General features: G+C 42.9%; 1 protein-coding gene across 1 annotated transcript; it reads right to left on the minus strand.

Moving 5' to 3' along the window:
- Positions 1-1904: 1904 nt before the first annotated feature.
- Positions 1905-26828, minus strand: LOC145414516 (excitatory amino acid transporter-like). Its single transcript, XM_080284038.1, has 10 exons — positions 26730-26828; positions 19282-19480; positions 17669-17888; positions 12069-12132; positions 10885-11035; positions 9720-9843; positions 7471-7704; positions 5996-6190; positions 4654-4788; positions 1905-2390 (listed from the first exon to the last, which is right to left on the minus strand). The coding sequence occupies exons 1-10, from the start codon at positions 26796-26798 to the stop codon at positions 2087-2089; spliced, it is 1695 nt and encodes a 564-aa protein (XP_080140164.1). The 5' UTR covers positions 26799-26828; the 3' UTR covers positions 1905-2086.
- Between the last annotated feature and the right edge of the window lie 588 nt (positions 26829-27416).

The following is a 27416-nucleotide window of genomic DNA, read 5'->3' on the forward strand; positions in this document are numbered from 1 at the left end:
CTCAGCTACCACACTCAGCTACACACAACACAGAAGGCTTTGACTATTAGTTCAGCACTCTAATTGTGATATGTACAGTAGAGGCGAGTGGTTTCTTTACATCTCTCGTGGCTATATCCTCTTAAAAACAAAAACCAAGACGAGTGAAGAAATGAATACTGTAACCCTACGTCTTACTGGTTCATCTCTGCCTATGCTTGTCCGTTTCCTCCCTTTCCTCACGAGCTGAGAAAAGGAGGAGGGGGTTGAGGCTAAAACACAATCACCCTCACTGGAATCTTGGTCAGAGCTAATAAGAAGTATTCACCACCAAACACCCAACATTACTACTTCCACAACACCAATAAGCATTAGACGAAAGAGAGACCCTGTGTGATAACTGGCCGGGTTAGCTTTCTGGCGATAAGAACGTCCCTCAATTACTTCCCTATCCCCCGAAAGGAGGATGGTGGACTGCAGGAGAAGGGGGGATGTTAGCCTGCAGTTCACCGGGTTTACGTTTCAGATAACCCTGGGGCCACAACAACAATAATAAAGTACCAGTTGCTGCAGACTGGTACGGTTCAATTACTAAACACTACGAGCCTGTAAGCGAAAGGCAGTCACTTTCACCTCCAAGTTTGACCTAAATAAATAAATCACGAAAATTCAGGCACTCGACACACGTACATGAAAGAATTATACGTGACTGATTTGTTGTGACGCGTGGGTGGAATGGGTAGGAAGGAAACGAGAGAGAGAGAGAGAGAGAGAGAGAGAGAGAGAGAGAGAGAATACCCTTGTTTCTCTCTCCCATTCGCATTTCGCCAAACAATAACTACAATCCCAAAATATACATTGTGAGGGATTGGGGTTTTTCTCACAAGACAAGAACATCTTAAAATTAGTACATTGTTGGCCATATTTTCGTCGGCTAAGGAGGCCCCCTAACGCCTCATCCTTAGCGATTTATTTTGCCAATCACACATCATTATCCTCTTCCCTGTTACTTATGTGTTCTAGATACAGACCACTTTGCATACAAAACATCTAACTGCCTATCTATCTACCTATATCTATCTGTTTATCTATCGCCAGATGCCTTAATCCCGTAAAGGGTGGTCATAGACTTATTTCCTACACGTCAACTTGTCCTTTTCCATCTGGCTACCCTACCTCCAACCCACACACACCCTCTCCATCCCATCCCTCTAACTTATATTCGGCCTCCCCCTCCCCCTACCGTCCTTCACGTCACTCGCATACACTCTTCTTGTTCGTCTCTCTCTCTCTCTCTCTCTCTCTCTCTCTCTCAGTGGGCCATATACAGTAACAAACTGCAAAGGACGAGGCTCTAAAACTTTCAAAGGCTTCACCAACCCACCAGGAATGCGACTCACAATGTTCTTAGATTTCCCAAAGTTCCACAGAAGCCGCCTTGAGATCACGAACAAAGTTACATCTGCCGAGTGAACACATTAACACCCTGCAGTTATAGAGAATGCATTCGTTGACAAGAAACCATACAGTTAAACATAATATAACTTCCTTGACGCTCTAAATATCTGTAGAATTCGCCTTGAAATCACTAACGTTCTTTAATGCTCCGAATGAAGGCTTTTTCGTTCCCACAGGGCATGAAAATCCTACAGGCTGATCAAAGACATATACATGAATAATATATATAATGTATACTGTATAATATATACATAATATATATAATATAAATAAAAAAATATATATATTATATATGGTATGATATAAATAACATAATATAATATATATATATATATATATATATATATATATATATATATATATATATATATATATATATATATATATATATATTCAAACACATATATGATGTGTTCCTACGCATTTCAAAAGCTCTGTATATGTGCCCTTCAAATCACTACCAAAGTTACATTTCCGTCTCTGATTTCAAGAACATACTTATATTTACGTCCCAAATTTCGCCAACATTCTTATATTTACGTGTCTTATTTCGTGATATCTGCGTCTCTGATTCCGCAACCTTGGTTATACTGTATCTGGGCCTCCGATTTCGTGAATAATTTATATCTGTGTGTTCATTTTCGCAAAGTTATATCTGCGTCTCCGAATTGGGACTCTTATCCTGGTTTCCTCCCCAATTCAGCTGTCCATTCCCCTTCTCCGTCAGCGGCATCATGTCCTTGGGTGCGGCTGGGGTTGGGGAGACTGGGGTGGGCTGTGGGGAGGCTGCGAGGGGCGTGTGTGTGGGGATGAGGCCAGACTCCACCCTGTCCAGCATCTCTATGGAGGGCTGAGCGGGTCCCATCCTCTCCAGCTCCTCCCGACACAGGTGCATCACTATTCCCGCACCGAAGGCATCACCCAGCACGTTGATGGAGGTCCTCACGCGGTCCCTGAGAAGGTGGGACGATCGAGGGTATCACGTTACGTAGCAAAATTTGATGTAACTTATTCTACCGTCAAACTAGGTAGCACTATCGATGCAACTTATTTTAACGTCAAACTACGTAACAAAATTTGATGCAACTCATTGTAACGTCAAACTACGTAATAAAAATCGATGCAGCTCATTCTAACGTCAAACCACGTAACACAATTCGATGCAACTTATTCTAACGTCAAACTACGTAACAAAATTCGACGGAACTCATTCAAACATTAAACTAAGTGGCACGTCGTAACGTAATCATAACGGAAACACTAAGAATATGCAGACTGTTTACACAACGCAACCAAATAATCAAAATAAACGAGTGGAACAAATCGGTGCATTTTCGGGTGTAAAGCAGAACACGGCAACGCAACACAATACAAAGAATTCGAACGTAAAATACCACAACAAAACACAGCGCAATAAACCAGGGTAGTAGTATAAAATAGCACGACGAAGCAAAAGAAAACGTAAAATTAAACCAAGAATAAACACCATGCAGCCCCACGTCCCTGGGGAGAGTACAGTGTATCAATTTTTCACTCGTTGTAACTGCATCATAACTATCAAAATCTAGAAAAATATTATCAAAATGAACAACAAAACAGCCTATAAGAACTAAATATTAATAACATACTTTCTTATGACGCTATGGAGAGCAGAGAGTATCAAGCTATTCTCTCACCATAACTCCTTATAACTTTATCAAAATCTAAAATAATAATAGTACGACAATATTATGGAAAGTATCATCAACAAATAACGTACAATCTCATGACCCAATGGAAAATACAGTAGAGTGTATCATGCTGCTCAGTCATCATACAGTAACTTCTAATAACTATAACAAAAGCTACAAAATATCTTCAGTACATTTAAGTTACTACATGCATGATGCATAAACAATAATGCAATTGAACTAACAATAAAGGTGCAGTAATTTAAATAAATAAATAACTAAATAAATAATTTTGGCAATAACACAACCACTATACTGTATACAGTTCATCATCAACAAGACATAATATGCTATACCCTTTTCGCTCAAACTTGGCTTAATACTGACATCTCTCTATCTTGAATGCTGAGTTTTAGCAATAAACTAACGCTAGAATATGATACTAGTCACGAAGAAGTGCTATGGAAAGGACGTAATCACTTATGGGCCACATCCAGGAGAAGCGCCCTAACCCACTAGACCACCAGGTATCTATTTGGTTATATGGTTACCACCCAGCGTACTAAATGGTTTCCTGGGCTACAAGAAACCATTTTCTTGTCACTCCGTGTAGAGTTATGTGAAGGGAGCACTACAACAAAGCAGAACTGACTCACAAAATCCAGACTACAGTTAAGATACAACACAGCAGCTTCAAACGACAGGCAACACACACAGCAACACACAACAACACACGACAACAAAACAACATACACGTAGACTCACATCATCCAAAGCAAATAAAAACACACAGCAACACAAAAGCCAAGTCAACGCACATTAGCACACTCACAAAAATTCAGTTTACGGCTAATATATGAAACAGCAATACAAAACAGCAGCACACAGCAATACACAGCAAACAAGATTCACTGGGTCCCTTTTCGGGCTAAATATGTACACAAAGAAGCATAAACACACACAAAAACATATAAAAAACGAAGAGAAAAACATACATGAAGACTCTCAGTATCCAGTCTACGAGTAAAACAACACACAGTACCGTAAAGAGAGAGAGAGAGAGAGAGAGAGAGAGAGAGAGAGAGAGAGAGAGAGAGAGAGAGAGAGAGCACAGCAATAGGGGAGCACAGACTCACGCAGCGACAGAGTAACAAACTCACATTGATTCACACATCAACAAAACAATACACAAGAAGAAAGACTCACAAATCAAAGAATTCACAGGATCCAGTTCATACATCAACAAAGACTCACGCATCATACACACACACACACACACACACACACACACACACACACACACACACACACACACACACACACACAGAAAATCACCCCAAAAAATCACCTACCAGTCAACGGCGAAGATGAGGGAGGCGAGTTCCGTGAGACAAAAAAAAGGGGGGAAGGGAAACAGCAAAAGAAAGAAAAAAACAGATGGAAAAAACACAGCGCCACAAAAACCAAACACAGAAAAAGCATAGGAAAAAACACAGCACCATAAAAACAACAGAAAAAGAAAAGAAAAGGAAAAAAAAACACTCACAGGATCCAGTCGACGGCGAAGATGAGGGAGGCGTGTTCTGTGGGGAGGCCTATCGCAGTCAGCACCAGCAGCATCGTGACTAGCCCTGCGCTGGGGATGCTGGCCGCTCCGATGCTGGCCAGGGTGGATGTCAGGCTGGAGAACAAGAACACATCAGGAGAACATGGATAACAGGAGAACAAGAACACACATGAGGAGAACAATAAACTGGATACAATGAGGACAAGGATAGAGGTAACAGGAGAACAAGGGAGGAAGAACAAAGATAGAAATAACATAACAGGAGAACAAGGGACAAGAACAAGGCTAGAAATAACAGAACAAGGGAAGAACACAGAACACAAGATAAGAAGGAAACAAGAAAACATATGGAGAACGTGAACAGGGATAACAGGGGAAGAAGAACAAGAACACATCAGGAGAACAGTAAAATGGCTAACAGGAGAACAAGGACAAAGATAATAAGGGAACAAGAACAAGGAAACAGGAAAGGGGGTAACGAGAGAACAACAGGGTAGATAGAACAGGAGAACAGGAGAGATAACAGTGGAAGAAGAACTAGAACACATAACATGAAATAACTAGGGAACGAGAACAAGAACACATCTGGAGAACAGTGAAATGGATAACAGGAGAACAAAGGCACAGAGATCATGAGACAAGGGAGAACAAGAAAATGGATTAACGGGGGAAAAAGAACAGAGCTGGAAAAGGGATAACAGGAGAACAAGAACAACGATATCAGGAGAACATGATAACAGAACAAGAACAAGGATAGAGATAAGAGGAGAACAGGAAGAAGAGCGAGAGACAGGAGCCATTTCAGCAGAGATAACAGAAGAACAAAGTCAAGGAAAAAGATAACGGAAGAACAGGAACAAGAACAAGAAATAAGAGACAAAAGGACAGCAAGAAAAAGGGGTGTAACAGGATAAAACAAGAAGAACAGAAATAGTAAAAGAACAAGAACAACATGGGTATGCAAGGATAAAAGAACAGATAACAGGAGAACAAGAACATGGGTAAAGATAATAACAGGAGAACATGAACAAAGATAGAGATAAAAGGAGAACAGAAACAGGAACACCTTGGCCCTTATTCTCGTCGGCTGAGGAAGCTCCCTAACACCTCCTCCTGAGCGATTTTTTTTTAATATTACACCTTACTGTCCTCTTCCGTGTTACACAAATTCATCAAATATCGCCATGCTGTGCCTAAATAACGTTCGAAAGGACACTAACCAGCCACATCCAAAAATAAGTCGCTAAGGAAGAGGTGTTAGGGAGCTTCCTTAACCGATAAGAATACAATCCCTCATCTATCCACCTTCCTATCCACCTACCTCACCGTGACGAGCTCTCCGGGGCCGAGGTGGATTCCGTACATCTGGGCAATGAAAATGGAGCCGACAGCTTCGTAGAGCGCCGTACCGTCCATATTGATTGTGGCGCCGACGGGGAGGACGAAGCGAGTCACCCTCTTGTCGATTTTGTTATTCTCCTCCAGGCAACGGAAGGTGATGGGCAGGGTGGCAGAGCTGGGGGGTAGAAGGGAGAGGACGGATTGTCACGTGATGGGTACGGTGGCAGAGGTAGGGGGGGAGGGGAGAGGAGGGGTTGTCAATATAGGAGGAGAGCGGAGAGGAGGGGTTGTCAGTATGGAGGGGAGAGGAGGGGTTGTCAGTATAGGGGAAGAGGGGAGAGGAGGGGTTGTCAGTATAGGGGAAGAGGGGAGAGGAGGGGTTGTCAGTATAGGGGAAGAGGGGAGAGGAGGGGTTGTCAGTATAGGGGAAGAGGGGAGAGGAGGGGTTGTCAGTATAGGGGAAGAGGGGAGAGGAGGGGTTGTCACGTGATGGGTAGGGTGGCAGAGCTAGGGGGGAGAGGGGAGAAGAGGGGTTGTCAGTTTAGGGGGAGAGGAGGGGTTGTCAGTATGGAGGGGAGAGGAGGGGTTGTCAGTACAGGGGGGAGAGGGGAGAGGAGAGGTTGTCAGTACAGTGGGGTGAGGGGAGAGGAGGGGTTGTCAGTATGAGAGGGAAGGAGGGAGAGGGGTAAATGATGGAGAGATGAAAGAAGAGAGGAGTGTAAATGGAAAGGGAAGGAGAAGGGGAAAGGAGAGGAGAAAAGAGGGATCATCATTCATCATTATCCTGACTCCTAGACTCACCTAAGGATGGAGTGAGATAGCGTCTACGAACAAAGAAAAAGTACAAAATCGGAAAAATGCCAACAAGAAGCTCAATAAAATGGGCCATACAGTCATCCACACGTCCTTCAAGCTCTAGGAATCCTGGCTCCATCTCAGGCCTAATTATCTCTACATATGATTTATTTTTACAGATGAGGCTCAAATATGTCAGTGTGTGTCAATCCGCTGTCAAGTTTAAAAGAAGAAAATGTGTCAAATGTGCGTCTCCGTACATAACTCATCCAGCCAAGCCTATCGCCCGTCAGTTCCCTATCCTCTTCAATTTCCATGTCTCTCTTTCCCACGTATTCATTTACCATATCCAAAAAGCCTTCATCTACCATGCTTTCTTCCATCTTCAAAGTTACAATTACACCTTCACCATCCATTCTTCATTCATCCTCTCCATATATCCATCCCACCAAAACCAATCACAACCCACCTAACACTTCACTTCCGCACACCTGCACCCACCTAACCCCACCACCTCGCTTCCACACACCTGCACCCACCAAACCTCACACCCCACTTCCACACACCTACACCCACCTATCACCTCACTTCCACACACCTGACACCCACCTAACATCTCACTTCCACACACCTGACACTCACCTGACCCCATCACCTCACCTGGATCCGGTACCCAGTGCAGTAATCCAGGCCTGAATCATGCCCTTGAAGAACAAGGCTGGGTTCTTGCGGGTGACCATAAAGTACATGATGGGGAGGGTGACGACGGCGTGGATGAAGAGGCCAGCGATCACCGTCAGCATGTAGAGGCCCAGCATCTGTGCCGTCTCCCTCAGGTCCTCGATGCTCATGATCTGCCCTATCACGAGACTCATGATGCCGAAGGGGGAGTACCTGCAGGGGTGGGTGCGTGGTGAGGCAGAGTTAGAGAAGAAAGTGACTGTCTATCTGTTTATCTGTATGTCTGTCAATCTGTCTATACATGTCTATCTATCTGTCTAGAGGGATTGTATAGAACAGGTGAATATACAGGTGGATGACTGTATAAAACAGGTGAATATACACGTAGATATGATAAATGAAGATGGAAGGAGGAATGAACGAGGAGAAGGGTAGGGGAGCGATGATGATGATGATGATGATGATGATGCACACAACAGACAGTAGTAAAGGGGGGTAATAGAGAGGGATGAGAGGAAGGAGGGTAAAATAAAGTAACTGTATGGCGTAGGTGGACTGAGGAATGAGAGAGGATATAATTAGAGGCCTAAGTATGTTTCGACACAGAAACACACATCACAAGTTACCTAAAGAAAAAATATAACTACTCTCAGTTTAAAAAGAGAGTAATCCATGGCCTAGTTGTCAGAGGCGTATCGATTTCCTCTCTCTCTCTCTCTCTCTCTCGAACCCCCCCCCCAACTCTTTCCTTCCCTTCAGTAAATATCACATAACTAATAAATACTCTATACCTGAACATTCCAAATATTAACACAACTTTCAAGAGGGTTCCCACAGGATCATAATATTTTTAGAAGAGGGAGACTAACATTTTTCAGTTTCTTTTTCCAACACCTCCCTTCCCCTCCCTTCCATACCTTCCTCCTATCATCCTATATACGCCCTTGTGTGTGGCGGATAGGATTTATTATTATTATTATTATTATTATTTTTATTAATTTGCGCGGTTTCCTAAAGTATGCCTTAAATCAAACAGTCAAGGTCTTGGAAGAAAATGTAAGTTGCGAGAGTGGATTAGAGAAAATGGAGATGTTCAGGGGATCCTTATCTATTTTGCTGTTAAAGAACTATGAGAAAAGTTACTAATTATGCTTACAGGGTCCGATCCTGCATATAAGAAAAGGTGGATTTAGTAGTTAGAGCGCCCTGATTGGATTGACGATCATAGGTTCGATCCCCCAAGAGGTGAATGGAAGCTTCTCGATGATGTAATGCCACTAAGGGAAGTAGGCTGGCCACTACCCTTAAAATTTACTGGACTACGTTAGCCTTGCCTCGGGTCCCTACACCTCGAGATGGGTCATACGAGACTGGCTCTCTCTCTCTCTCTCTCTCTCTCTCTCGCTCTCAGTAAGTTTTGCATTGTTACTGGGGGTTATAATGACTATCTGTACCATCAAAAACAATGTATTTTTCTGGCAGTCTGGAATAAGCAATGACATATGACAGTATTCTATGTAGCTTTGGAAGATTTCGTCACACATTTCGCTCAGCTATTTATTGTGTTCATTATGCATTAGTGTCCTCCTGTATGTTACTGATGCAGATTATGGAGATATTAATACGACATAAATAACACACAAGAGAATCCTAAGGCGCAATAAACAAACTAAATCGATAAGGAAGAGGCGCAACGAAGCCTCCTGTCACATAAAATAATGATCACAGCCCAGGAGATGGGAGGGGAATCCGGACCCCGCCCCCCTTGGATCCGCCACTGACTTTAGTTACGTGATATGCATTATTTTTCACTCACTCAAAATTTGAAAATATTTTCGTAATTTTGCGCACGTTTCTCATACATCAATGGCAGATAAGAAATTACCACGACACTAGTCCTACATCCTTACCATAGTACTTCTTCGTGACTAGCATCATATTCTAATGCTAATCTCTTCGTTATAGCACAGTGGCAGAGTAGGACGGCCCTATATCCTAACCATCACTTCTTCGTGACTGACATCATGGTGTTACTCTCTTTACAGCTCGGCATTCAAGGAGAGATGGTAATTTTAGGCCAAGTACGAATGAACTTCTAACCACAAAACCAAACTCACCACATTCCAACACTACCACATTCACCACACCACCACATACACCACACCACCACATCCCTATCCAAACCACCACATTCCTATCCACACCAACACATTCCTAACCACACTCACCACATAATAATCTCGACCATCTTCATAACCACGTCGTTGAGGATGATGAAAAAGTCGACCATGAGTTTCCCCTGAGGCATTCGACCAATCAAGGACCCGAAGGCCACGCAGAACACGATCATGCCTGGAAAAATGGTAGAGTGAGTGTGTGTGTGTGAGAGAGAGATAGAGAGAGAGAGAGAGAGGGGGGGGGGAGAATCTCTTGGCTCCTAAAAGTTAAAATTACAATTATAGAGTTACCAAAGAGGGAAAGACAGGAAGTGGTTCTCATGGGCCCTAGAATGCAAAATTGCATTGTAAGAGTCATATATATTAAGTTGTGATGGACATTTACAGTAGTGTGTAGTTATTATTTTCATAAACATCATTTTCTTCATCATTATCAACACACTCGTCACCATTATCATAACTATCATCATCATCATCATCATAATCAATACTGCCTTCGTCATCATCATTAATACAATCAATGTATCATCAACATCATCATCATCACTACTAACAGCATCATCCTGAGCTCCTATTTTCTCTCCTAAGGATGGGGTTAGGTAGGATCCAGAACCAAGAAAAGAGAGGGTGTAAAAATAGAGAACAATAGGTCACACACTAATTCAGTTTCAGTTGCGTGGCCCATCCCCCACTTCTCCTGTTCCACCTCACTAATAGACACTCTCCTAGTCAGCCTCTCATTCTCCACTCTCTCCACACGGCTCAAAATGTAACCTGTTCTTATCTTGTTAACTCTCGTGTCAATCCAGCGTCTTCACATGGCTTTCTCCAACGTCAGAGCATTACGAAGAACAAAAATGAAGAAAAAAAAGGGGGATCTGGCGGTACGAATAATATAATAAAACTACAGGTAGATATCATGGCGCTAATTTGGTTAGTATCTACCTGTATCCAGCACCTTTACCTACTCTGAACAGGTAAACACTCTCAGGCTCCCAGGACTCATTATTACTTGTGTAGCTGGAGCAGAGTTATCCTTACCATTAGACGGCCAAAATTTACCACCCCTGAAATATGCCTGTCCATCCCAAATTTCCAGAAGGGCACCTCCAAATCACCTTCAATAATTCTCCCTGGGGCACCTCTTAAGTGGATTTGGCCTCCCCTTTGTCACCCCCGTCATAAAAATCCTAGATAAGCCATTTGGTCCTCTTACCCATCACGTTGGTTCCCTCTGAGCTGGTGAGGGAGCGTTCATACTTGTCCTGCGAGGCGGCCGTGGCGTTGAGGGTCTCGTTGATGAAGCTTCGAAGCGTATCGTTCACCGCGTCGACTGTCTCGTTCGTGCGGGGGAGGGAGGGGCGAACCTGAGACAGATATGTGGGATATACAGATGCACAGACAAGCAGACAAACATCGGTGCATAGATAAACAGGTAGATAGGTAGATAAATAGGTGCTTAAGAACGTAGGTACACACACTGACATGTAAACAGACAGATAGGAAGTGTGTGTGTGTGTGTGTGTGTGTGTGTGTGTGTGTGTGTGTGTGTGTGTGTGTGTGTGTGTGTGTGTGTGTGTGTGTGTGTGTGTGTGTGTGTGTGTTTAGGTAATCAAAGGAGAAGGTTAATATCGAAAGAGTTTTTAAAATGCTTCACGAAATTGATAAAAACACCTTGGACTACTAATTGCTATTGATGTAAAAAATACTGTCCTTTCATTAACTCAATATTTCTTTTTTAATTTCCCTGTAAAATATTTAAAAATGGCGCGAGAATTAATTACAATCTTATGCAGTCTGCTGTTCCTTCTTTCATTCATTCATTCTGTCATTCATTTAGTTCGGGGTTCATTCATTTTCGTTCATTCCTCCCTAATTCGTTCATTTATTCATTATCATTCATTAACATCTATTGTCACTCATTCATTCATTCGCTCATTCATTCTTATATCTTCATTCATTCATTTATCTCCTTTCATTCATTCATTCAGTCAGTCAGTCAGTCAGTCATTCTTACAACTTCATTCATTTCATTCCTATACATTCAATCTGTCTTCCCCATGCTTTCATTCATTCATTCCATTCTTTCATTCATTCATTCAATCAGTCAGTCAGTCAGTCAGTAATTTATCCTCATGCCTTCATTCACCCACGCATCTGTCCATTAACTCATTAATTAATTCATTCATTCAGTTAGTCAGCCACCTTCATTCACTCATGCATCTGTTCATTCATTCATTCATTCATTCATTGTCAGTCAATCAGTCACTCACTCAAGCACCCACTCAACTCCCTCACTCACTCGCTCACGCACTCTCATTTATCCCCGTGTCTTCGTTTACCCATGCCTTTGTCCATTCATTCATTCATCCTACCTGCAGCATTGAGGCTCTTACTCACCTTCTTATAGACTGTCTTGGTGGACGAGAAGCTGGCCATCACGAGGTTATCAGGGAACATATTTCTAGGGAGAAGAAGGGGAGTTACTGGGGGAGTATGTGGGAGGATATGTGGGGAGTTATCTGTGTGGGGTTTAGGTGGATGTTTATATGTGTGGGGTTTAGGTGGGAGTCTATGTGTGGGGTTTAGGTGGGTGTTTATATGTGTGGGGTTTAGGCGGGTGTTTATATGTGTGGGGTTTAGGCGGGTGTTTATATGTGTGGGGTTTAGGCGGGGGTTTATATGTGTGGGGTTTATGTGGCGGTTTATATGTGTGGAGTTTAAGTGGGGATTTATATGTGTGGGGTTTAGGTGGGGTTTATATGTGTGGGGTTTAGAGAGGGGGTTTATTTGTACAGAGATTTAGGTGGAGGTTTATATATGTCGGGGTTTAGGTGGGGGTTTATATGGGTGCGGGTTTATATGTCGGATGTTTGTTTCCATGGGAGAGGGTTTAGTCTTATATTAGTGGGAATGATACTGTGGGAGGGGAAGTGGCATAAGTTTTAATGTTGGGTATTAACATATTTCTTTATGAAGTGTTTATGTCTGTGTTTGTGGGAAGGTAGGGGAGGCGGTGAGGTAAATGTGAAGGGGTTTATATGGATGATGTATGTATAGTGAAGATAATGCATGCACTAATTTTATGTATCTGCTTTGACTTCAGTTCGTTTTCAATCATGTGCCTCTATATAGTTCTGTACGAGTAGCTATCATTTCACACATAGTAAACACATATTTGTACTGTACTAATATTAGCTCATTTAACATACAGCAGGAGATGGCAGCATAATGATGTGCACAGTATCATGCACAGGTAAATCAGCTTCGACAATGCAAACAACACATCATGCCTCAAATACTCATGCATAACTGAACTTAAATCGTGAGCACATCTTGCTAATATAAACTGTTGGCTAAAATTATCATATATGTTTTCTCTGCATTCAGCTGGAAAATAAAAGAAAGCCTGTGAGATATATTACACTTTCCCTTCTACTGTCGATAAACCATTGGACATAAACTGATCTGCATGTTACATCTAAATGGGAACTGGAAAATGCTGCTCGTCAAGCGTCTCTCATAATCTACAAGTAAATGGGGCAATGAAATGAAATTCCAACTCTCTTGAATATCAAATGGCTAAGTTTGGTAAAATTAAATTAGATTTCGACATGGTTTTGAGCTGGCGTAACAGAAACATTGACTAAAGGTGTACAGTTCTGTGGCTGAGTGGAAGAACGGGCAATGTCAAAAATAATAATAATAATAATAATTATAATAAAAAGAATCTGTAGCAATAGGTTTTACTCCTCTTTGATCTGACGACGTGGCTTCACTTAGACCATCAAAATCTGCACTAATCCTTCTGCCAGTGAGGAGGGAGACTGGCCCTCTTAGAGTCTTACCACTGAAAAATACTGCACTTGACATGGTTCTTTAAGGACCAAACTCAATATATACATATTTTTTCCTTTGACATTATTTCTTGCACTCAGCCGGAGAATTACTAAAGTCGATCCATTTATTTATTTATTTATTTACTTATTTTTGATCAAAGTTAGTGAAATTCTTACGTAATATTCTGAGATGTTTGTTGGACTCCCTAGGTCGCACCAGAGTTTCGAAGTCATTGCTCACCGTCTCGTTATTTATCGGTATGAGGATCGATATTTATGTCCGTAATTGTACTTGCACCCAGCTACTTGTAAACACAAATATGCATACTACCAACAAAAACAAGTATACTACCAACAATTATACTACCAACACAAACAAGTATACTACCAACACAAACATGTATACTAACAATCCCTCATGAGCCACGAAAAAGTAACACCGGGCAAAACGGAGGAGATATTTACGTTTCTGACGAGACCAATGTATGTGACAAAACAAGGAAATAAACGAGAAGGCGAGAACACACTTCGAGACCAGTCCGAGAACCAGTGAACACAGAAGAGTAACTACCAAACAATGTCAGGCAGAGCGTTGAGAATTATATGGTTGAACGACACCAGAAAAGCACCAAGAACAAACGAATAAACGGATCCACCTGTTAAAAAAATAAATAAATAAATAAAAATAAAGAAAAGAATCAGCTTCCATGAACAACCTGATGACGGAAAAAAAAAAGAGGGGGGGGGCCTCAAGAATTGCACGGAACATCTTCGATAAAACAAGATATAAATAAAAGAAAAGCTGCAGGTACAACGGTGCCAGGCAAAAACAAATATTAAACTGAGTATATGGGTATTATAGAGCAAAAGATTACCAGATAAGAACCACGAAGAAACAGATACGAACATTTAAGGGCTACGAAGAAAAAAAAAAAAAATAGTAAATAAAAAATCTCCAAAGTTCTAGGAAATGAGAAATACACACACAAAAAGATTACATTGGATTAACCGAACAGATTTGGGAGCTACGAAACTAGACTATTACGAAAAGGCAAAGAAAATGAATCTAAAATTAACTACCGAATAATGTCTAGCGAAGCGTCGAGAATCATATATTAAAACGTGAAATATGGAGGGACACAAACAGGTAAACAGATTCAGCTGCTACGAAACAAAACAAGTACGAGATAATAATAATAATAATAATAATAATAATAATAATAAATGAATCGATAAACTACCGGATAATATCAAGCAAAGCGTCGAGAATCTGCGGCTCATCCCCCTGCGTAGTGACCGGCTGAGCGCCCCCCACCAGGATGGAGGGGTCGCCAGGGTGGATACTGGTTACCATGGTGATGCCCAGACACGCCGCCATGATGGTCGTGGAGAAGTAGTAGCAGAGGGCGCGGGAACCCATCTTGCCCGACGAACCCGTGTCCAGGCATGACAGTCCTGTGTGTGGTGATGTGGTGGTGGTGATAGTGGTGATTGCGGAGACGAACCTGTGTTAGACATGACAGTCCTGCGTGTGGTGACGTGGTGATGATATTTGTAGGTGTATCGTGGTAGGTGGTGGTGACCGTCATCCCCTCACTTCATGTAGTGCTGTCTAATGGTTTCCTTCACCTTTGGCTTTCTTTTTCTGTGCCAACCCTTCTCTCTTCCTGTTTCTCCCATCTTTCCTGTCACTTTTTATTACTCTTCTTCCCTTTTCGTGTGGCTTAACATTGAGTGACAAGCCTAATGGTTTCCTATAAGCCATGAAATCATTTACAGCGCTGGGTGGTAACCATATAACCAACCCATATGTGTTCCCTACGTATCAACAAGTGGGTTGGCGGAGGGTTAGTGACTCCCCGTAAAACAACCAACTCAAAGATAACGGACATCCCTTGAGGGATTTTGGCGCCTGTCTATAGATAAATAGATAGATGTGTAATAATGTGGTGGATCATGATGGTGGTGATTACGTGGTGATATTGGTAGTGGTGGTGGTGATGGTGATATTGACCATGGTGGTGGTGATGGTGATATTGGTAATGGTGGTAGTGATGGTGATATTGGCAATGATGGTGGTGATAGTGATATTGGTGGTGGTGATGGTGATTGTGTCAGTGTTGGTGGTGATGGTAATGATAATGGTGACAGCCGAACCAGCGCCCAGGCGTGAGTCCTATGCGTGGTGCGATGATGATGGTGATGGAATGTACAGTAGTGGTGCAGTGATGGTGATGATTATAGTGGCGAAGGTGGATGTAGTAGTGATGGAAAGCAAACATTTTTACCCATTACTCACCTGCAGTCATCTCTTAAAACCCACAATATCCATCTTGCACTGTGCCCTTTCTCACACAGTACAGTACAAGCACCATGAGACTGCACAGTACGCTACTTCTGTTGCACAAGACACCCTACCATGCAAAACACTACAGAATTAACAGTACAAAATAATAAACCGTTTCTACATGAACTACACACGTACAGTACACTTCCGTAGATTGTACTTCGACACTGAACTGCGCATCACAAAAATACGTCACTACACATCACATTGCAAACAAAAACAAGCACGGATATAAATATTTTCATTACAGTTTTGACCGAAGCATTCTGAAAACAGAGAGAGAGAGAGAGAGAGAGAGAGAGAGAGAGAATGCAGCACAAAATAATACTTGCTATCACTTTTCTTCAGCAACAGATGGCCTGACAGCAATAACGACATAACTACAACGACAATCATAAAAGCACCGGACACCACCTAGCAGCAATAAATAACACAAGAATAAAAGAAAAAAGCTTTAGTGAGGGAGGAGGTGGAGGGGAGGAAAACTGGTGACGTGATAGAAAACGGAATTAGCCTCACGGAATTGAATGTATAACTGCAGAAAAAAATATTGGGGACGAGAAAAAAAGCGATATTGTGGTATTTTATAAATCAAACGAACGGACGATATTGTTTTCATGGGCTATTTTGAATTCTGTTCTAAAACAGAAACACCAGCCAACTTTTTCGAATGCGTGGGGGACGTCGCTGAAATCTAATTCTACTGAAATGTTTGAGGAATTTGAAAACATGGAATAGCTGTCTTTAAATAACTTGAGCTTAGTCGAGCCGGTGCATTGGTTAGCATGTTCAGTCCGCAAGTGAAAAAAACCTGAGTTCGATTCTTCTGCCGGTCTGACTCCGGGGCAAAGTTTTTTTTCCTTCTTTTTATCCCTCTTCATCCACCTGCAGTAAGTTAATGGGTGTACCTGAAACAATTAATCTCTTCATCCCCAGCTGATTACTCTCTAATAATCTGCAGCTCCACGTTTACATGGGGAAGGAGGGAGGGAGAGGGGAGAGGAAGGGGGAGGGGGAGGAGGGAGAGGGAGAGGGGAGAGAGGGAGGGGGAGGGGAAAGAACTTTGTTCCTAACGAAATGGAAACAGAGCAGCTAACAACAGTCCACTTCTCCATCCTCAGTCCAGGCAACCTAACAAAGCAGGTATGATCCATCCTTCCATCCTAAGCTCAGCAGTAGCTAACAAGTATGGAGAAAGAGTGGGTAATTCGATCTACCATCCTGTTCCTCAGCTCAGTACACCTATTGTAACGAAAACGGTACTATTATTTTTCCCATCCTGCGCTGAGAAGTATCTATCAATATCGAGAGAGGATAGATAATACAATCCATCCAACCATCTTTCCATCCATCCTAGCAGTACTGAGTCACAAATCACCCTTTCCATTCTTATCTCAGCATACACAGCTAACCGGATGTAACTTGACAATGCTGAAGGAAACGATCTGTATTGCCATCCTAAGCCGAGCATTACCTAACGATATATACATAAAAATACAATCCACACATTCATATACAATAGATCAGTACGTAACGACAGAAGAGGAAAAGCTAAAACAACGCTTCCTCCTATCCACATTCGGGTAACGAGTTCGAAAAAGAAAATCTAACACATTCCACCTTTGTAAACACATTCGAATACTACCTGACGAAAAAAAAAAAAAAAAAAACAATCCATCCTTCCATCCAGAGCCGAGTAGTACCTAACGATGAAAAAAGAAAAATCAATCCCTTCATTCAAAATCGATTACTACTGTCTACCAACTCTGAGGTACCGAACGCAGTCCATCTTTCCATCCAAGGCTAAGCAGTACCTAACGATGTCGAGGAACGCGTCGAGTGTGGTGATCTTGCTGCCGCCTGAGAGTATGGCTGGCTGCTCCACTGAATGCTTGAGCAGTGTGGGGCTCCCGGGGTGGATGGACACTACGCACAGGATGCCAGTCATGGCGGCGCAGATGGTGGTTAGGAAGTAGTAACCCAAGGCGCGGGATCCCATTTGGCCCGAAGCAGTGGCGTCCAACTGGGCCACGCCTGGAGGAGGGGTTGTGGGCCAGGACAGGGTTGGAGGCGGGGTTCCGGGCCAGGACAGGGTTGGAGGAGGGATTGGAGAGCCAGGAAAAAGGGTTGAAGTATGGGTTGAGGGGCAAGGAATGAGTTGGAGGAAGGGTTGCGGTCCAGGAAAGGGTTGGAGAGCCAGGAAAGAGGATTTATAGACCAGAAAATGGTTGGAGGAGTTAGATAGCCGGGAAAAAGGGTTGGGGGGGGGGAAGAATGGATTGAGCACCGGGAGAGAAAGATTAAATAAGAGGTTATAAAGTGAGGGGTTTGGATGCAAAGGTAAAGAGAATTTGAGCAGTGAAGGGAAGGGGGTTGAGGGCGAAGGGGAAAATGGGGTTGGGAGCAGGAAAGGAGTTGGGGAGCCAGGAAGGAGTTAAGAATGGATGGCAAGGAAGGGTTATGGAGCCAAGGAGAGGTTGAGAAGCGAGGGAAAATGGGGTTAGGGAGCCATGCAAGGATAGGGGAGCAGGGAAGAGGTTGGAGAGCGAGAAGGAAGGGATGAAATGGGAAGATTGCGGGTTCATATGAAGGGAAGGAAAGGATGGAGAGAATGTAAAGACAGGATGAGAAAAAGGTGAGGAAAGGAGGGAGAGAGTGAAGTCGATGGAGGATGTAGGAGAAAGGATGGGAAATTATGAGGAAAAAGAAGGTTGGAGAGGAAAAAATGTAACACTTTCCCTCATGTTAACAAATCACAAACAGAACATAGAGCCATCAAAAACATCAATATCATCAACACATCAACACGCCCAACATGATTACATTGAATTTCTTAACAATGACAGTAATTCCACAGACAGCTTAATGAATAAAAGAGACAATAATCAACACAGCAATCATTATTTAGCAGAGAAATTACTTAATGACACACACACACACACAAACACACACACAATCTATCTATCTATCTATCTATCTAATCAATAAGTAAAGTCCTCTCCTTTATTACACTTTTTATAGCACCACACTTCCCTCACTTTACTCTCCCCTCTCCTCTCTCATTCTGTTTTCTCCCCTCACTCTACTCTCCCCTCTCTCTCTCCTCACTCTACTCTCGCGTCATCCACTCTTTTCATTCTCGTTCCTACCCCCTTCTGACCCCCCCCCCACTGATCGATAGGGGTGTAAGTTAAGACAAAGAAGAGTTAGCTTCATTCATCCTCACACTCTTACTCCCTCTTCACTCTCCTCTTACCTTTCTGTGATGTTTCTCTCTCTCTCTCTCTCTCTCTCTCTCTCTCTCTCTCAATCTATATCAAGTATTTACATCATCTGTATATCTATTTATATCAAGTATCTGCAGGATCTATCCATCCACCTATCTATCATCTCCCTCTCTCTCTCTCTCTCTCTCTCTCTCTCTCACCCGTAATGATGGACGATATGATGAGCGGCAGTATCAGCATCTTCAACATCCTCATCATAATCTCTCCCGGGAAGGACACCAGCATCACAGTGTCTGCCGTATACTCTACCGTCCTGGCCAACGCCCCCGCACCCACTCCAAGGACCACACCAAGTATAGTCATCACCAGCAGTAGGTTCTCCTTCACCCATGATGCCACCTGCGGGAGTTAGGGAGAGTTAGAGGGGTGCATGGAGAGTTTTTTCAGGTGGTTGTGAGAGTTAGAAGAGGTGTGGGGAGGTTTACAGGGGTTTGTGGAGAGTTAGGAGGACTGTGGAGGGGTTTCTACGAGGCTGTGGAGAGCTACTGGGTGTGGAGAGGTTTTCAGGGGTTGTGCAGAGTTAGAGAGGTTTTGATGGGGTTTGTAGGGGGTGAGGGAGAGTTAGGGGCGTGTTTGGAGAGGTTTTCGGAGGGCTGTGGAGAGTTTGGGGGAGTTCTAGAGAAGTTGTTTGGGATTATTATACTTTCTTAAAACTCGAGCTTGACCAAGATTTTTTTTTTTATATTGCGACTTCTTTCACATAGGTCAATAGCAGAAAAAGATATTCCTGAGGCTCTACATCCTTTCCACAGGAATTTTTGCGTGACTAGTACCATATTCTAGTGTTAATATATTGTTACACCTCAGATATCAGGACAGAGAGATGGCAGCTTTAGGTCAGGTTAGGGTAAAAGTAGTAGGCCTATAGTAAGGAGAGGCTGGGAGGGAAGGTAGGTTAGGAGACAAGCCAAGATGAGTTAGGAACACGATGGATATATTTTTTCTTTGATTCATAACGTCACCTAGAGGGACTAGGGAGAGTTGGAGGTATTTTGGAGAGGCTGTTAGGAAGGTAGAGAGAGAGAGAGAGAGAGAGAGAGAGAGAGAGAGAGAGAGAGAGAGAGAGAGAGAAATAATAACTTAGATGAGGAAACAATACAGTTGTGTCTCCAATCGCAACATCACCTAGATGAGCTTAGAGAGAGTTAGAGGGCCTTGGAGACGTTGTTAGGAACTTATGAGGCCAGTAAAGGAGTTAGGACAGTAGAAACGGGACTTAGAGAGTGAAAAATATTAGCTTAGAAGAGGAGAAAAATTTGGAGAAGTTGTTAGGAGCTTCAAAGACTAGTAAAAGAAGTTAGGAAAGAGTGAAATTTTGTAAAAGCAGTAGTTTAAACGAGGGAGTAATACAACAGACTCCTTCACGATGACGCCAAGTAGAAGGATTGTAAAAGACTTTGGACGGGTTTATGAGAGATTGTGAGAGGGTTGAGGGAGAAGTGAAGATGCTAGGAAAAGAGAAATGGAAAACAGAAAGAGATAATTGTAAGATGAATTCGAGGAAACATAATAACGGTCGAGGGGAAAATATAACGGTTTCTCTCTCTCTCTCTCTCTCTCTCTCTCTCTTCCATGACGTCACCCGGAGGGGTTGAGGAGAACTAAGAGAAGGGGGAGGGGGGGGGTTGGAGAGGTTGGCATGGAGTTTGGCCGGTCGAGTAAGGACGCAAAAGTTAGATATAAAAATCGGCAAAGTTAGAAGAAGTCAGAGTTAAAGTTAGTCAATTAACCAGAAGTTAGATAGAATTAGTCGTCAGATTTGTTAGGTAGAATCAGAGAGTAGATATGTTGGGTAGAAGTTCAGTACGTTAGGCAGAAGTTAGTTATGTTAGGTAGAGTCAGAAGTCAGAGTTAGAAGAGAAGTTAGATTATATCATAGGTAGAGTTTGAAGTTATCTATAAATGATGCAGCGTTAATACATGATAGGGAAACTAAGAAAAAGCTGTATGCTGGGTAAAGAGGTGCACTGCTGATTAAATGAACGCAATATCGATCCCTCACTTGGACATGTAATAGTCCGGAGATTTGAAATTCCCAGCACTGAACCCGAGTGATGTCCTTTTTTGGTTTATCCTTTCGTTACTTCCAGATTATTTTATTCAACTTAGGAAAGGCCTCTCGTACTGAAAGGGTTTATTAAGGGTGTATCTAACCCCTCCAGTTCAAAATTCCCTCCTAACCCCCTAGATACTCGTCCGGGGGAAGCTAGAATAAGAAAGAGAGAGGGAAAAAAGCCCCAGACTGAAGGGGTTGGCTTTCAGATCTCCCATATCATCCATTGACGTGCCAGAAAAACACCCCCGCTACATACCATCACACTAGCCCTGAATGAGACGGTCTAAGTGTGTCATCGGTATGGACGGTGGGTTTTAGTGCTGAAGTAATGATGTGTTAAGATATGAAGCCATGTTTTTCCTGCTGAAAGGCTGTTATTCCGAGGGGACGGAGTGTGTAATCCATGGACGGAGTGGGATTTTTTTTTTTTTATGTTATTAAGCTTTCAATAGACTTTACGAACTGGAGGGGTAGGATACAGCCTTCATTAGCCCTTCACTAAGAGGTGGCCCGATTAATGAAATAGCCTGATATTAACTACAGCAAAATTTAAGAAGCCCGCGTTCTGAAGTGATTAGAAAGTGTTTTCCTTATGCTCTTTTCACTCTCTATGCCTCTTAAGTTCTTCTTCTTCTTCTTTTTTTGGCTATTTTTTATTTTATCGCGTTTGGATCTATTCATGTTAGTTAATATCTATAAGTCATTGATCCACAATATCATCATTACCATCATCATCATCATCATCAAAAATAATGCTTACATAATTGCCATGATAACCCTCCACGTTCCTCTGTTCACATCATCATCGTCCACTACATTCCACTGTATATCGTCATCCACGTGTCATTGTTTGCATTACAGTCGCCCTCGGATTATTGTTTACATTACACTTACCCACGTGTCACTGATATCTTTATTATTATCTTCCACGCGCCACTGTTTACATTACTATCAAACACCTGTCACATTACAACACCTTCATCCACATGTCGTTGTTTACATCACCATCTTCCACGTGAAACTGTTTACATCGCTGTCAACCACGTGTCACATTATATCATTCACGTGTTGTTGTTTTCATCAATATCTCCAACGTGTCACTGTTTACATCGCTGTCAACCACGTGTTATTGTTTACATCACCATCATCCACATGCCACTGAGAGATAAATTAAATTGCCCTGGATCCCCTTACCCAGTGTGAATATTGTGTAAGGACTTGGGAGAATGATTATTAGTAAAATTAAAGACTGCCAACATTCCCAAGGGAGTGCAAGATGGTCTCCACATAGTTACAGTACATTGACATACTTCTGTGCTAATGGCATGATGATTAAAGATACAAGAACACAGGATCTTTTTTTTTTTCTTGTGTTTTGACCTTTGACCCCATAAATCCCTTTATACAGCCTAAATAAGAAACTTTAAAAAATGTCTGAGAGTATTGTCCAAGGAGGAAGTGTACCAGCTTTGAAGCGAGTTGGTGAAGAAATAAAGGACTGGAAGAAAGAAAGGAGGAAACTAGGCAAATACAGTGTCTCCACCCCAGTGAAAAACCTGATGATTTGTGTGGTGAGGGACTAATATGCAACTACAGCTAAAGCACAAAAGTCTAAAATGAAAAAGAAAAAATACAAACACTTTTCCTGATAATAGGAATAGGGAAATGAACACACTAAAACAACAGAAATTAAGCGGTAATGAATTAGGTATAATTTATCAGTGTGAAAAGAACTCTCCTAAGCTGCATAAATGGCTTGGTAAAGGGAAGAATAAAAGTGGAAAATACGTCATCAGGTTGAAAGGGCTTTGTGTGCGGGTTGATGCCTTACCGCCTCTTTGGTGATGTTGCCGCCCTCGTCCACGAAGAGCACAGGCTTCACCAGCATGGGCAGGGCCTCGTCGGGGTGCGAGGCGTGGATGGCCATGTACCACTGCTTCTGCTGCTGGCACCGCGAAAACATTTCGCCCTCCGCCATGATCGACGGCTTCAGCAGACCCATTCGGACAGACCCAGAGCTGACCACCGAATCCCGCTTCTTCCTTGGCGAGTTGATGGGGGAGTCGTCGAATTGGGTGTACTGGCGAGCTAGGAGAGGATCCGAGCACTGAGACACGCTGAGACTCATGATAGAAGGCTTCCTCTTTCCTTTCTTCTGCCGGTCCATGTTAGATAATACGCTGCCCGACGAATCCTTCCGCTCTTCTCCCTGCAGTGGCTCTGTGGTCGCCTGTGAGTCCCTCTTACCCATACGGTCCCTGTTTGCGCCCATAGGTGACTCCCGGAACGACTTGAAACGGAGGCTTGATTTCCTGGGGACTGAGCTTCGTTTTCGCGCAACGTTGACGGCGGGCGGGGCGTCTTTTGGCTCCTGGGTGGATGTGCCGAGCGAGAACTTGATGTGATCCCCGGAATGACGTCGATCTGTGTCATCCTGCGTGGAGTCTTCTTGCTGTGGTTGTGGTGCAGATAATGGCTGTGGCTGTTGTTGTGATTCTGATAATGTCTGTGGTTTAGGCTGAGGTTCTGACATTGGTTGTGACTGTGGTCCTGAATATGGCTGTGCAGGTTTAGCCTCACCCTGTGCTAGATCCTCAGTGTCAGCTTCCCCATCAGACACAAGGCGGTCGCTGCTGCTGGGGTCCATGGCGAGGATAGGATAACAGAGCTCAGAGGAAAGAAATTATCCCTTTTTTCGTCCTTTCCTGTCTACCATCTGGCTTCACTAAGAAAATCTCTCTACTTTCCTGTCTATCCTCTGACTTCAGTAACGAATTATCTTCCTTTTATATTTTCTTGTCTTCTCTTTGGTTTCAGCTGGGAAGTAGCCTTTTTTTTCCTTTCTTCTGGATTTAGTGACGAAAAAGCCACTTGTTTTTATTTCCCTGTCTTTCCTCTGTATTCAGCGAAGAAATAGCCTCCCTAATTTTACTTTCTTCAGTGAATAAACATAGTAAGCCTTTGTTTTTCCTGTCTTCACTTTGGCTTCAGTGACATTATAACATTTTTTTTTCTTTTCGCCTTCCCTCTGACTTCAGCGACCTTTCTCGTTGGAAGTAATGTGTCAGTTCCGTCTTGCTTCCTCTCTTACGTATATTGGGCCTTATCTGTTCTTACAGATTACTTTTTTTCTTTCACCACGTTTTACGCCTTCTTAATTTTCAACATCTTTTCTGCTCTGCTGCTTATTGTTTTCTTCCCTGTCAGTGTTCACGCACTCCATTTGCTTCAGAGGATCACCGCTCACCAATACCCCTCACGCCGACACAGAACCACAACACACACAGTTTTCACATCGCCGAAAATCTGAGTAGGCCACGAAAGCAAGTCCTCACACAACAAAATACGGCTCACAGCTAACTCAGACACCAGACCCAATGAGCAGGGACTTCCAAATGTCGCGTCAAAATACCAGTAGACATATAAACTGCGTGCCGGTGGCTGTGTGACTCTCGTACCACTGCCCTGCCTCAACTAATGGCGCCTCCTTCTCACCCACTTCTCCCTAGTCGAAAATCTGTGTCCAACTCGGAGTAGAGTTACCCCTAAATCTCTTACCTAACCCCGCGCATCTTCTCGTTTACACAGGCATGACTTAACTTTACTTTGAGATATTCTAGATTTAAGTTTTGTCGTTCGTGGTCGTGCTAGATTTGTATATACGGGTGTGTTTGTATTTTTTATATGAAGTGATGTAGTGAGATATATTGTACATGGCCCGTATCAGACGCGGGTTGTGACGTAGGCATCGTTAGAGGTGTATTGAAAGTTTGAGTACATAATAGGTCTTCACTTTCCCGGTTGCCGCCACCCCTCAGTTCTCTCTCTCTCTCTCTCTCTCTCTCTCTCTCTCTCTCTCTCTCTCTCTCTCTCTCTCTCTCTCTCCATAATATATATAATCTCCATCACACTTGCATCACTTCCCTCCCCTCCTCCATCCCATATTTCTTCGTTTCCCAAGACCCAGCAGTCCTCAGGTATGCCACACACCTTCACATGTCACCACTTGGGCAATGACACCCACCGTCAATACTGAATACATACTAGAGTTGTCTCCATACAGAACGGGGTAATTTTCCGATATGTTGGTGGATCTTCTGGATAATAATACCCAAATCATGTGACTGATCCCTGCCCTGCCTTGGATCACCCTCGCGTTCTTTCACAAAGCAGATCATTTTTCTGACACTTGATCGTCTTTTCATTTTCTTCTAGTTCTCTCTCTCTCTCTCTCTCTCTCTCTCTCTCTCTCTCTCTCTCTCTCTCTCTCTATAGTATATACACACACACACACACACACACACTACTCATTTGGGACAGGCCCATAGAAAGAGAGGACGTATATAGCCTACTGTACACACAATAACAAAATTAACGGGCAGCATGGGATAGAAAATGTCACTATACTCCTTTCATCTTAACTTGGCCCAGATTTTCATCCTTTTGTGGCCAATTTCACGTAGCTCAGTGGCGGAAAAAGACGATGCTACGGCTCTACATCCTTCCCACGGCAGCTCTTCGGGACTAGCATTGTATTCTATGGTGTTGATTTACGAGTACTGCTGTAGCTCAGGATTCAAGATGGGGAGGTGACAATTTTGGGTCAAGTTAGAGTAAAAAGAGTATAGTAAGGAAGTAAGTAAGAATACCGGGAAGTTTGCAATATCCATCGTCTGTAGTGTCAAATTGTTTCGTCCTGAGAGTGTATCCACATCTTTCCGATCCAGTGTAAACGCAACCAAACGTGACACATCCCGTGTCTATAGTTCTTTCATCTTAACTTGGCGGAGTTATTCGTCCTTCCAAGCTCTTTTCACGTAGTTCGATAGCAAAATAAGACAGAACTAAGGCTGCTCGTATACATCGTTTCCCTAGCACTTCTTCGTGATTAGTGCTCTGTTCTTGTGTTAATGACCTGTAATTCAGTATTCAAGATGGAGATGAGCTCCTGGATAGAATTCAGAAAGTAATGAGGCTATACATCGTTTCCCTAGAGCGCTTCTTCGTGATTAGCACTATGTTCTTGTGTTCATGTCCTGCTATGCTCAGTGCTGAAGATGGAGATATCAATTTTAAGCCAAGTTAAGTAGTAGTAGTAGTAGTAATAATAGTAGTAGTAGTAGTAGCAGTAGTAGTAGTAGCAGTAGTAGTAGTATATGAGGGTTAGTGTTAACCTTCACATTACAACTCCAAATGGTGAACTGTATTAGGAAGGTTGGTTTTGATCTTCACAATATAATTCACCAATGGATGGAGGTGATTTAAAAAAAAAAAAAGTAGTAGTAGTAGTAGTAGTAGTAGTAGCCTCAAATTAATCTGAAACGTGAACCTGGTGGACTGCAGGCATAAGTTGCCTTCTCCTGCAGTCCACCATCCTCCTTTTGGAGGATAGGGAAGTAGCCGAGGGACGTTTGTATTGCCAGACAGGTGAGCCAAGCAGTTGTATCGGTGCCACCACATGAAGGCGTCCCTCTCCAGCAGCAGGGCAAGTAGGGGTAAAAAGGTCAGGTTAAAGAGAGGAGTACTACTGACCTTTGAGCTTGTGGATGGCTCTGGCTCCGTCATGCGGATCACCTCGGTGCTGTACGCGTTGCCTTCCATCTCCCCGCTCCTCAGACTGGCTCACCGGTCTAGGATGAAGGAAGAAAGGAAGATTATTAAAAACAGTAACATCCCTACTACATCCATACAATCTCCAGGCGTCTTTCTTCAGTTTAGGGGAGACTTCTCGAACTAGCGTTTAGATATGGCTCACCAACCTAAAAATCAACGTATAGGGGTGCCCATTTAAAACTACACTGAAAATATTGTGACCTTAACCCCATCACTTGTAATTCTTATTATCTAGTTTATTCTTACTACCTCCAGGCATTAGTGAACGCCTTATCTCTCCCCTCCAGTTCAAATCGTCTCCCCTGAACAGAAAAGAAAAGAAAATGGCTTGGTCTGAACTAGGCCTTTGGGTTGAGGAGCCTGACCTGGGATGGAGGGAGAGAATAATGCTCATAATATTATACATTTATACATGAGTGTGGCATTAACCCCTTCACCACGATGATGTATAATTTTCACTTTCCTTAGGGTACCTCCAGGGGATTTTAATTAAGAAGGGGTTAATGAAAGCGAGATGGGAGGAGAGGAGAGGGATGGGAAGAAGGGGTAGATGGAGGAGAGAAATGGGGAGGTAGATGACAAGGAGATAAAAAGGGAGGAGATGGC

This window comes from Coenobita brevimanus, chromosome 100 (genome assembly GCF_032717465.1).
Source record: "Coenobita brevimanus isolate Jiangsu-jjx chromosome 100, ASM3271746v2, whole genome shotgun sequence".
NCBI classification, from domain to species: domain Eukaryota; kingdom Metazoa; phylum Arthropoda; class Malacostraca; order Decapoda; family Coenobitidae; genus Coenobita; species Coenobita brevimanus.